The sequence below is a fragment of the Poecilia mexicana genome, unplaced genomic scaffold, assembly GCF_051168715.1.
Source record: "Poecilia mexicana isolate PSO_F unplaced genomic scaffold, ASM5116871v1 scaffold_3, whole genome shotgun sequence".
Lineage (NCBI taxonomy): Eukaryota > Metazoa > Chordata > Actinopteri > Cyprinodontiformes > Poeciliidae > Poecilia > Poecilia mexicana.
Genome location: NW_028263372.1, coordinates 5,092,139 through 5,105,284, shown reverse-complemented (window position 1 = coordinate 5,105,284; position 13,146 = coordinate 5,092,139). Strand labels below are relative to the sequence as shown.

Below are 13,146 nucleotides of genomic sequence, written 5' to 3'. Positions count from 1 at the left end.
GGGGAAAATAAAGCAGTTCTGACTTTAGTCTCAGAATTCTAAATTTAGTCTCAGAATTCAGACTTTAATCTCAAAAATAATAATTCAGATTTTTTTTCCTCAGAATTCTGAGATTAAAGTCAGAATTATTATTTTTGAGATTAAAATCAGAATTCTGACTTTTTTCCTAAGAATTCTGAGATTAAAGTCAGAATTTTTTTCCCCCAGTGGCCCTAATCCTCTTCCGTAGTAACCAGTCGCTCATAGTTGTAAAAAAACGATACCTCATCGCCACAGTACCACATCATAATTGTAAAAAAAAAAAGTGAGAGCAAAAATCCTCCCAGCCGCAGAGCATTCAGAACCAGATGAATAAGTGTTCGAACATGCAATGATTCAACCACGAACATGATTAACAAAATAAATTTTCTTTATTTTGTTCTGTTCTGCTCTCTATCTTATTTGTTATACTGGGAGCATTTTACCTTTTCCAAACCACTTCCCTGTAAGGATAACCTTTTATATCCCATCACCTTTTGTTCATTTTGATCATATAGAGCTGCATATGCTCTTATTGTGAAGAAGAGGAAGAAGAAGACGGAAGTTTGGTTGTTTTTCCTGGTGAGGTCACACTGTTGTCACAGAGACTTAGTAGTTGAAGCGATTTTGACAGCAAAATGAACTTTGACGGAACTTCCAGGTGTTGTTGGTGAAGTTTTCCTGAACCCTGAGCTGTGCTGTTTGCTGTGGAATCTGAGCGGAAGGGAGCAGAAATATGCAGCTTTGACAACTCCAGTCTTCCCTGGAGCTGATTGATTGGCTAAACGGCTGCTTATCGTCTGCACAGTAAGTCTTTGTTTTATCGAAGCAGAGGTACCATTTTTGACTGTAAATGATCAGTATTAACTTTATTATCGAAAAATCCACTGCACTGCTGCGTATTAGTCCCTGGCTCGGTTCCTGAAGGCATAGAAAAGCTAACGAGCTAACGCTGGGGAGTTAGTTAGCCTGCTGGCTAACTAGCATCAGCTAGCAGCCTGGTAAAAATAACATCCCTAAATTGGGCTTTTGTTCGAGGATTCTGGCAAATATTATTTCTCTAAAGTCCAGACCGAATATCCTTTACATTTGGACTCTTATTAGTTGGTTTTCATGCTACAAATATGTACAGTTTAATGTTAATTCTGTTTTGAAACACTGCTACTTTGTTGTTCTCATTGTTAATTTCCCAGTCTGTTCCATTAACCATTTAAGTTGCTAAACATTTGTTGTTCCAAAGCTAAGCTACACCGTTTTAAACTGAAAAACAAATTATCAGTTTAAACAGAAGATTTAGTTTGAAATGTAACTGTTCTGCTTCATTTTGTTGTTCTAAAGGCTTATTTTATCATTTACAACATGTGAACACTTCTTAACTTAATATTTGTCCTTCATAATTCACTTTATTTTTATTTATTTTTTGTTTCAGTCTTGTGTGTTAGTACCCTGCAGGATGAGTATTCATCATGTGCTGTGCAGTCTTTCCCAGTCTTTCACATTGCAGCCTGTTCAACTCAAAGTCACAAGGTTTAAAGGTTAAAACACTACACTAGGGAATGCATGGAAGAGGATTAGGGCAACTGGAAATAAAAACAAAAAGTTCTAATCTTTTTTTTTCTTTTTTTTGGCAGAATTGAGTTTAATTCTGGTTCTAATCCTAGAAACAGGGCATCTCTTCAAAAAGGCGGTTTCTTTAACATTGTCCAATGTAAAGTCAACAGACCGATAAAATGCACTTATATGCCTTGCAAGATATTTAAGACATTCAGCATGTTATTCTAATTTTAAAGGAATGCTATGAAGACAGAAAAAAACAAATGTAAAGGTACCATGGAATAAATTATTCTCTACATTATTACGGTTGTGAGAATAAAATAAAAAATATCGTGGAGAACATAAGTGAGTTGGTGGGTGTGTAACATTCAGGGCTGCTCAGTTATGAAGAAAATAAGGTCTCATTTAAAACTGGCATAGTTGCTCTTAAGTTTGGAAACACCCTATTACTGGTGTTAATTCTTATTATTAAAATTATCTTTTTTTTAATTATATCTTTGTACAATGTGGCCTTTCATTTATACATAATGTCTAACCATATACAATAGCAAACTGTCAGCTTTAGATTTAGATTTAATCAATCTACACAGAAACAGAGGAAAAAGTGTTTTGGTATCTTTGCTACCGATGGCTGGTCACATCGTCCTGTCAGCTGAAGTGACCAGTTTGGTCTTCATTCATTCATTTTAAAGGTTGGAAAACTTTTTGTGTTGAGGTTCTACTCTAGAGTTTCTTCTATTTTCTTCATCGAGAGATTTAGTGTGGTTAAGATTACTAATAACTTTTTAGCATTTAAATCATTTTTGGACAGCTTGGCATACAAATCAGAATTGAAGCAAAAAATTGGTAGCACAGCTCTAGAAGCCTCCACCTTTTTGTGGGTTTATCCTGGAAAATGTGTTAGGAAAGCCAGGGAGCTTTACTTAATCATGTTGTTCTACATATAAAAATAAATCTGAACACTTCAGTGCTGGCGTGAAGAAATTGGCGATTAGAAGAAGAGGTGAAATACGATTTGCTCTTCATGTTGTGATTTATCTGTCTTGATTTTGCAGCAGAACATCTGCAGGTGCAGCAGCAATATGACTAAGAGAAGCCCATCTCTTCAGCTGGTTAAAAGGTACATTTTGATTTTAATCATATTGTTGTTGTGTTAAGTAAACCATGAGAAATATGAGATGAAATTGATTAAACCTGTTTTAAAAATTAACTTTAACTTGATTCATCCTCTGTTCCTTAGAAACAGTTTGTTATATTGTCTTCTATAATGGAAACTGAGATATTGTTGCTTTCCTAAAATAATGGTCAAAAAATGACTTAAGCCAATTATTTTAGGAATAAAACGATGTTGTGTATATACATATAGGTTTGACAATAATGTAAAGTTACTTTTTGTAATGGATTAAACTGGACTCAAAATTTATTGTAAGGTCTATGCAGTTGAAAATTTGGATGGATTTAGCAAGTTGTGATTATTATTATTATTACATTTTAAAAAACTAAAAAGTAAAAAAAACTGGGAATGCCATTTTTTTCAATTAATTAAAAAAATCAATTAATAATACTTATCATGTAGCAAAATATAATGGTGTCATAATTCATATGATCTAAGTATCTTCAAAGGCTTGTTGTGGATGGTGTTGCTGTGGGAACAGTTGGTGTAAGATTAGTTTTACATTTTAGGACCTACTGGTTCTCAAAAATGAAACCAAAATGGAAAGCAGTTGATGAAACACTAACTATTAATACTTTTGAATTAAAAGAAAAAGTAGCTTCCAGCCGCTGCTACTTCAATGCATACCTCAGAATCAGCGTGTGTGAGCAACTCAGTAAAAGTTAGACAGACTACTTGGTCAGTCCAGGTGTTTAACTCAGAAAGGGAGGCAAGACATCATGTATCTTAGAGAAGATTTTGTTTCTGCAAGTCAGTCTGGCCATTTCCAACCTTTATGAAATTCATTATTTGATAGCGAGAAAGTTGGTTGACAAGTCTACAGACAAATATCCACCCAGCATTATTTCACAGATCTGCCAACAGCTACAAAAAGCGGGTGGCCAAGATGCATCTTACTGAGGGACATTAAAAAGTTTAGATGTCTCTTAGCAAGACAAAAACCTCAAGTTATCTTCAGATAATAACCCCATTGAGAGCCACAATGTATTTCTTAGTTTTTCCAAAATGAACAGGTAAAAATTCCTGTTGTGAAATGTGACAGGATGCTGAACCATCACTGCAGAGGGAACCCTGACCTCCATGAGGAGCTGCAGATCCAGGCTGCTGTGGCAGCGGGGGACATATGCACCGTCAGGAGGATGCTGGAGCAGGGCTACTCGCCAAAGATACGGGACGCCAATGGGTGGACGCTGCTGCACTTCTCTGCTGCCAAAGGAAAGGAGCGGTGTGTCCGAGTCTTTCTGGAGCATGGAGGTCAGAAGCTGATGCTTTTGTTTTTATTAGTTTTCGTTATCTTGATCAGTCCTAGAACAGCTCCTTGAAATAGAAACATGAATTTTATATTTATCCTGAAAGGAAACTGACTTCTGCACTTGAGCCTGTTTGTTAAAACAAAACAAATGGTTTAAATCACCAGAGAAAATGCAGCCATTCACTAACATCATCATTCCTAACAGAGCAAATCACTGCAGGTCTACACACATGAATAATTGAGAGACGGGGATGATGAAAAGTCATTAGAATACCTAGAGATAAGTAGTCCGGTATAGACTGTGTACCTACTGGATTCCAGGCAGCTGCAGGCTTAGATGTTTAATCTAAGCCAAAATTATATTCTTGGTGGTTGAGCTCAGGCGTCTGTGGTGTGTTTCAAAATGCCTACAATACAATCTCATCTATAAAGGAGAATACATGAAATAAAGTTGTGTTAATCTACTTATGATAGTCTAAATGGAAGAGGAGGTAGTTCACTCTGGTGAGGAAAGATGGTAAGATGTAGAAGTTAATTAGACTAACTTATTCACACATGTCCCCAAACTGCCCTGCTCCTATCAATCACACATCCCAGACGAACTGTGCTTGACTCACCCTGCGGTAACAACAAATGACAACATGGAGCTGGGCTATGTTAAACAAAATCTAAAGAGACTAGAAGTTACACTTCCATTAACGTCCTCTGCTGACACTCCTAAACTACAAGCAGATTACAATTCTAAAACAACACAGAAAATCAACGTCATTGTTCGCTACTTCACTTTCTGTTTGCTGGTTGGCCTGGTAGAAATTCTACTGGAGGAAACCAAGTTAATGGGAGAAAGTCCAGACTGTCTGTGAAGTGAGATTTGAATTAAGCGGCATTGCTTAGGAAATCAATGGCCAGGCAACCTTGGTGGGTGAGCTGGCAACAAGAAGCCTCTGGTGTTAGCCCCAAAATACTTAGTTAATACAAAATAATGGAATTGTATATTCTAACATGTTTCATACAGCCAACAGTGACCTGTTACGGCAAATAATTAGTAATGGAGTTCTAGGAAATCCTATTTCTTTCACCTCAGTACTAAAAGCAGGTAATGATGCAGTTCACTTGTTTCCATTCTGCTTCGCACAGCGGACCCCACAGTGAAGGACTTCATTGGTGGCTTCACAGCCCTTCACTATGCAGCTATGCATGGCAGGGCTCGCATTGCCCGACTGATGCTGGAGTCCGAGTATCGCGGTGACATCATCAACGCTAAAAGCAACGATGGCTGGACACCGCTCCATGTGGCAGCCCATTATGGCCGTGACTCGTTTGTACGCCTCCTGCTGGAGTTCAGGGCCGAGGTGGATCCACTTAGTGACAAAGGCACCACGCCGCTGCAGCTGGCCATCATCCGTGAGCGCTCCAGCTGCGTACGGATCTTGCTGGACCACAGCGCCAACATCGATATTCAGAATGGTTTCCTGCTGCGCTATGCCGTCATCAAAGGAAACCATTCCTACTGCCGTATGTTCCTGCAGAGGGGGGCAGACACAAACCTTGGTCGCCTTGAAGATGGACAGACCCCCCTGCATCTGTCAGCCCTTAGGGACGATGCGCTGTGTGCTCAGATGCTCTACACATACGGGGCTAACACCAACACCAGGAACTACGAAGGCCAAACCCCCGTAGCTGTGTCTATTAGCATGTCTGGAATTAGCCGGCCTTGCCTGGATTTCCTGCAGGAGGTCACCAGTAAGTGTCACACTAACACTCCAACACTTGGCATCTATATAGGAAACTCAATTGGTTGGATAGAGTCTCACTGCTGCACTGAATAGATGCTGTAAGCAGTGGTTTAGTGATCCAGTTCAGGGTTTCCCCCAGAAAACTTGCTAAGTCCGGTGGTCTGGGTGCCGAGGCGGTCCACCAGCAGCCCACCATGTTTTTGTGTTAAAAGATGTTAAATAGACAGGAAATGTAAAATTATTACTGGGTAATTATATGTTACGGAAAAACATCACCAGTGACACAATATTTAAACAACTAGTCTTAAAAACAACTAATCAAAAAATACAATTAAAATGATTATCAATTATTTGCACTTCTGTTTAATCCAAAATACGTCAGCAGCTCCACAAGGACCCCAGGGCTTCAGGGACCCATAAATGCTATATATACATGTAATTATTTTTTTTTATCGAGAGGATCAATGCTGCTAAATTTGATTTAATGGTTTCAACACCCATAAATTAAAAGATTTTAAATTGTTTAACATTTATATGTAAGATTTTAAGGAGCTGGCAATTTTACTTTGTAAAAATTCAAAGAACAATATTCATAGTTAAATTGTTACCATAGCTACAATCTAATGCTATGAGTTTAATCTTTGAGTTTGAGCTTTGTTTGTTCATACAAATTAAACTGCAATTATAACTTATTGCCTTATAATAAGTTAGAATTATAGCTTATTAACCAATGAAACTAGTTCCCCTCCCCCAGATTTCACTAAATTTAACACAGAAGCTGTAAGTGGTACTGATGGTTTTAGCAGCAAGAGGGACCCCTAAATAAAATTCTGCTCCAGGCCTCATGCAGCCTTGGACCGGCCCTGCATGATGAGTTAAATCCACTGCACTGCGCAAAGATGCACAACAAACGGAAGATTTAATTCAATGCTACTAATGTGGCTTTAGTAACTCTTCCATTTCGTGTCTGTTGAGTTTTTAACAAGGGAACACAGAAACTATTTTGGTTGGTTCAGTTAATGGGACGAGTTAATCAGATCTCCGCGCAGCCGCGCGCATTAACTCTGGTTGACTAAGTGGACAAAGCATTTAGTATGGTCTGATACATTGTAACCGGAAAAATACTGCTACTAATAATAAAAAAATATAAAACCAGCGTGATGCGTGACTGCGAAGCGGCGAACGCGAAAGCTCCTCACCAGGCTGAACCAAACATAAATCATTCTCACCGCTCGCTCAAAGCACCTCTGAACAAGTTATTTCTGCGGTTCACGTAGAGCTGTGCAATCAGAGCTAATGCGGTGGAGTTTAAACTCTTACCTTGATCAAAAACTCTGGAAAGAAACATAATTACTCACAGGGGGTTGATGTAAATATCCATACAGGTCAGCTAGTGTCTAGTTTGAGTGAAAGGAGGCGCGGGATCCACGCTGAGGTAAACTTAAGTCATCCAGCTGAGACAACGCGCAGAGGCGCCAGCGGTGTGATTGGACAGCACGCTGACCTAAGATATAAGATATATATTATAAACCTAAGATAGGTTTATAGTTTATGCATAAACTATAAACCAACAGAGAAAGCAACAGAGAGGCTTGCAATACGGCAATAAAAAGCGTTTTCTTTTTTTTTGTTTTTGTTTGTTTTTTTGTAAATATATTTTTCTAAAAACATAAACAAGAAATACTTAGCCTTGTGTCGGGGCTAGCAAAGCATGGCGGGTCGCCAGGCCTAATACACTGGCAGAACCCCTGCAGTTCACTCTACATATTTGCAGTGAAATTCAATATAATTTGTTGGTTTGAAAAGCCTTTGGGTTTTACCAGCATGTTTCTTCTGACTGGAAGAAACATGCTTCCAGTCAGAAGAGGACTACAAAATGTAGTCAGGTCAGGACTACATTTTGTAGTCCCGACCTGAATCTGTGAGAATCTGTGGAGAGATCTACAGATTAGGGTGATGGCAGTGAGACCTTCTAACCTCAAATACTTGGAGTTCATCACCAAAGATAATTTTGGTGCAAAAGGCTGCTCAGCAATTATAAGAAGGGTTTGTTTGCCAATCAGTTATGCCAATAAAGATTTGTATTGTTGACAAAGATAGACATAAAAATTATGTCTATCTTTTTTTTTATTATTATTAATTTGAAATTGAGACTTCATATACATCAACATTTAGATTTTACTCAAACTAAGGAAAGAAAAGATTTGGAGAGCCATAGACCCCACGGACGTATTTACATGTTTCTGCTCCTTTTTAAAAACAAGATGGAAGAGCAAAAGTACCTATAAATTAAATTTTGGTATGTAAGGATTTAAGTTTATAATGTGAATCTTATGAGCAGTTAGTATCTTAGCTACACTAAACAACTCTGAACATATGCATTTTAGATGAGCACAGATTTTTAACATTTATTTCTAAAGCTGAAGTGAACAGCCAATCAGAGCCCTGCATCAAGAAGTCTGATTGTGTGTAGTAGCTGTCAGTTTTACGGAAACAACCGCTAGACAACAGGATGAGTTTAGGGATAGGTCTATATGATTATAGAAATAATCAAATCTTGATCATTTTGTTTAATTTTATAATCAGTTATTGAAATGATTCAATGTGGTTAGAAGAGCAAAGTTTTTAGAGAACAGTCATTAAACTTGAATCCACCTTGTACTGTAACTAGTGAAAGACTCTTCACATTTCTTTAAAATCCTAGTTGCATTCAATAATATAGTTATTTTCTGTATGTAGATTTTCTCTGGTTGCACAGATTTCTTGTGTTGCTGGATGGTGTAATGTTTTTTGTATATTTTGAAGCTGAAGATTAATATTGAATGATTAATTGCACAGCCTGATTAAGTACATATGGTCAGAAAAACTCTTTATAGGAAACATTTGGTTTGTGTAAAAATCTGTAAAGTAGTGTTTACCTAAATAACATTTGTTCTTGAATACAAATATTTTAGAGATGCTAAAACTTGGAGTCAGCCTTTGATGTGTGTCTCTAGCTGGCATTTTGTAATAATGCAGGTAAAATCCGTCTTCAGATCATCCATACTGTCCATTTTTAGTGTAAAAAAATATACAGAGATTTTCAGTGGCAGTGGAGGGAGACATTTGAAAAAGCATTGAGGGACTTTCTGTTCCAGAGCCACAGATCACCTGCAGTGTTATGATTGAGACGTAACAATGCCTGCATTCCTCTGCTGCTGCCTCAACTTTGATATCAGAGGTAACAAAGAGCTGTGTGCTGTCTGAGACTGGACCGGGCCTTTGAGGGACTCTGGATGTTCAGCTGGATCACATATCTACAGGCTTACTGATTACACCTCAACTTCTGACATGAAAGGGACCATGCACCATCCAGTGACAGGCACTCTGTTCTCCTCAGCCACTGTACATGTCAGCTTCACTTCCATGTTAGTTTTTTTTTGTCCAGAAAAAACGTGTACTGTATATTTACATTTATTTATACAGTTAAACTCATAAGTATTCATACATGTGAAAGATCAACCAAGAATTTTCTCTGATTGGACATAAGACGCACAATTCTCAAAATATAATAAAACTATGGAAGTTGATACTCGTTTAACATTTTATTAGAAACTGGCATGTCAACGAAATTTATACCCTTTTCAATAAAAGTATTTATTGGCAGTACAGCAATTAAAACCTTCATATGATTGCGGGTCAGCTTTGTGTTTCCTCTGTTATTTTGATGTATTTTTAGTGATGAGCTTCCAGAGTGATGTTGGAAGGCCTCTTACCATCACCCTAATCATTAGCTTCTTTACTGATTCTGTTAGACTGAAATCAAGACAGGTTGAGCCACTTCAAAATGTGTCATCATGAAGAGGCATTTCATGACACATTTTGTCATGAATCAGACAACTTGTTGTCTGATTCATGACAGACAACTCATGAAGACAACTTGTAGGTAAAATGAAAACTTTTAAGCTGAAATCTACCATGGGTATGAAGCTTAGCTGTATATATAGATTTTCTGTTTCTATATTTTAAGCATGATGCATTTTTCTGTGGTGACGTCTGACATTTGTGAGTTTTCTAATCCTCTGAGAATCATCTTTAAACCGGCGTTTGCTACGTAGTTGCAAAGTTGCCAGTTTAGCATAGTTTGCTACACTGGCAGGTCTCCCAGATGGACCAGCATCAGTCTACCAGTTCAATTTATCAGGGCTGTTTAATTTTAGGAAATAATTTGATGGCGTCTTTAAGTTCATTAAGTACTGAACTAATTTGGGTAGTATTTCAAATGTAAATGGGTTCTGAAAGAGACGTTTCTGGCGTTTCCTGAAACGTCTCTCTCTGGAAGCAGGTTCCAGAGTGTCACCAGAAGGTGGTAGTGCAGGTCATGTTGCTCAGAAGAAACAGTGCTCTGTAGAAACACCCATCAAAAAGAAAAAGACCTACAGACGGACATCTAAGCAGTCCCTCCTACAGACACATCTGATATCCAGGATTACATCAAATATCTGTGAAAATAAGTGAAAACTACTGGAAATGTCTGTAGATTATTCAAAATGTGTGTTTTGGGGAGGGGGATGGAGGGCTCACAGTGTGAAACATTACAAGATTTACAATTATTTCCATTCATATGTTTAAGTAACTAACTTTAACAAGTTCACTTATTTGGTAATTGTTTCTTTTCCATTTTCAGGGCAACCTCGGAGTCTCCAGGACCTGTGTCGAATAAAAATCCGTCACTGTATTGGCCTTCAAAGTTTGAAATTCTTGGAGGATCTTCCAATTGCAAAAGTTATGAAAGACTATTTAAAACATAAGTTTGACAGTTTGTGAAGGAGCTTGGAACAAGCGGACAGACGGTGACGGGCTCTCTGTCAGACTATGCAAGCATTATGATTCTGCTCTAGAAGGATGCTCTGCTTTGTTCTGTACGTTCTGAAGATTTGGTCCAATCAGATTTTTTTTTCTTTATCAACACTCTATTAAGCCTTATTTAAACTTCTTGCAGTTGCTGACAATTTTTAGTAGGCACTTTTTTTTAGGAGACTGAAACTTACTTGACTGCATATGGCATTATTCCCATAGTAATAACATTTACCTTTTATACATATGTTATCCCATTGGTGAGAGTTTTGAAAAATTAAAGCATGGGCATGTGGATTTTGTATTATTTTATTTTATTTTTTTAATAAAAATATGGAAGGTAGCTTTTTGTATTCAACTGAGACATTGACAGAAGATGCCCAGTCAGAATGGCCAAAACTCTGAACTGGAACCAGTATTAACACGGTGCAGCAGGAGTAAAATCTGAAACCTGCTTAGAGTGTGTGGAGGAATCTGCAGCAGGAGCAGAGTGGTAGATGCAGTAAGCTTCATATCCACCACAAAAGGCTACAAGGCTATGTAGTAATTATTAATTAAAGGTTTGAATGATTCTGACAGTAATTGTTACAATCCAAAGCATTTAAATGCTTGCAGTTTAAGTCTGTACCACCACAACTTTTCTGGCAGATTTGTGGGAGTTTTTTGTTTTTTTATCATCCTGAATCTCATTTGAAGAACAGTTAGAGGAAACCATGTAGTCTAAAGTTTCCTCAGGATTTAGATTTTTTTTTTTGGGGTGGGGGTGTTATGCATGGAGGTAATGCGTGATTATATCTTACCTCTAGTAGATGACTCCCTTTATGACCTCCATATGTATCAGGAGAATTAAGTTTGGCTCAAAATATCTGGTTGGGGTTTCAAATGAAGACTAGCTTATGTTTTTTTTGGACATTGTAACATTTGGACAGTTACTCTGGACACACACAGTTGTTTTTGTGTCTATTTTTCTTTAAGTGCTTCACATCTGAAGACTGTTCCAGACCTTTCATGGTCTGTGGTAAATAACCACGCTGCTGCAGACATGACTGGTTTAAACAGATCTTATAGACCAGACTTGTTTTAAAGTAGCAGAGGTCATCTTCAGTCCAGATCCTGTTCTGACCAGCTGTCAGCTGAATGCCCATCCAGACAGAAAAGGTGAAAGAAATTAATTTTAGATAGTATACCATTTATAACCAATGCAAAACAATTCAAAGTCTGCCGTTTAGAGTTCAGTTGAGGTAATTTTGAGCTGAAACATTTATGACTGGATGTGAAATGTTTTCTTTAGTTCATGATATTTTCTAATGCTTAAAAATGTACTTCATTTTTATTTTTTAGGTGAGGTCAAACAGAAATGTGGATATTACATTGAAAGATTTGCAGTAAAACATAAACTGAACCCTGATGGCTGATCAGTGTGGGGGTTTTGATCCACTTGATCTGTCTCTGAATTCCTCTGAGGTGTCATTAGTGGCAGGTTAAGTGGAATTTGAAAAGCTCTGAATGTATTCAGTGAATTCACATAATAACTTTTAGTGGCTAAGAAAACCAAGTGTAAGTTTTTAAGCTAATACACAAATCTGTTTGCTGAAGACGTTTCATCTATCTTTTTTACGAACTACAATACAAATCAGTTTTATTTTCAGACATTGGTGAAAGAGTGTAATGTGGTAATTGTTTTATTTTTTAAACTTACGATATGACAGCTCCAGTGAACCTGCTATGTCCATTCCTGTGCCACGGTGGAAGCACTGTGGAGCCCTCACCGTTACTCTAAAGCAGTCGTGTTTTCAGGAAAACTGGCCTTCACAGCTACCGTCAGTGTAAATATGTTACGGCCTATTTATGTAAAATCTGTTCAAGCAATAATCTGGTGTTCCCGACATTTACATTTTGGAAAGTCTTGTAACTTCTTTGGTGTGAATTAAATATTTTATGTGTGTGAGTTCATTAAAGTTTCATTTTGAATATGTTGTCTGTAATATGTATACTTTTTTTGCCTGTGAAGTTATGTGCTTTCTTCACCCTCTTTTGCAGCAGCTTATTAAGCAATTAAAAAATAACTTGGGGTATGTTTTCTATCTTTGCCGTCACAATGCCTAAATTCCTGATATTTTTATAATCTGTATTGCATGATGTTATAGTTTTACATGAGGCCGTATCTCTGTTGTTTCTGATAAAACTTCTCATAGAGATGACCAGCAGTACTGTATGATGTGACTTTAACTACATTTTTCAGATGCAGATACGGCCTCATTCACATGTCAATAAATGTTTTTTTACTTTTCTTTGCAAGTAAAAGAAATGACAATATCACCAAACAGTTGATTTAAGTTGTTCGGTTAGTGAAGCTTGTAAAGCTCCATTAATAGTGACGTTCAAGTCAAGTGACGTTTATTATAGCACATTTCAGCAAAAAGGCAAGCAAAGTGTTTTACACTAAACATAAAACATAATAGTAGCCAACTAAGAAACAAGCAATAAATATTACATTACAAAATCATAAAACAAATATACATCAAATATGTTGATCAATGTTCCATTTTCTGGTAATCAAAGGTAACTCTAAACAG

At 37.3% G+C, this 13,146-nt stretch overlaps 1 protein-coding gene across 2 annotated transcripts; it reads left to right on the top strand.

Moving 5' to 3' along the window:
• Positions 1-559: 559 nt before the first annotated feature.
• LOC106927606 (ankyrin repeat and SOCS box protein 7) lies at positions 560-12,543 on the top strand. Of its 2 annotated transcripts, XM_088004088.1 has the most exons (6): positions 560-600; positions 680-825; positions 2,628-2,692; positions 3,789-4,000; positions 5,136-5,741; positions 10,401-12,543. In XM_088004088.1, the coding sequence occupies exons 3-6, from the start codon at positions 2,655-2,657 to the stop codon at positions 10,538-10,540; spliced, it is 996 nt and encodes a 331-aa protein (XP_087860214.1). In that variant the 5' UTR covers positions 560-600; positions 680-825; positions 2,628-2,654; the 3' UTR covers positions 10,541-12,543. The 2 variants fall into 2 exon arrangements, with proteins under 2 accessions (XP_087860214.1, XP_014858770.2); XM_015003284.2 differs by lacking the exon at positions 560-600 and having other exon boundaries at positions 608-825.
• Positions 12,544-13,146: the final 603 nt, after the last annotated feature.

Coding starts and splice junctions, on each gene's coding strand:
- LOC106927606 (XM_088004088.1), top strand. CDS start 2,655: ATGACTAAGAGAAGCCCATCTCTTCAGCTGGTTAAAAG. Junction 2,693..3,788: donor TCTCTTCAGCTGGTTAAAAG/GTACATTTTGAT, acceptor GAAATGTGACAG/GATGCTGAACCATCACTGCA. Junction 5,742..10,400: donor TTTCCTGCAGGAGGTCACCA/GTAAGTGTCACA, acceptor TTCCATTTTCAG/GGCAACCTCGGAGTCTCCAG.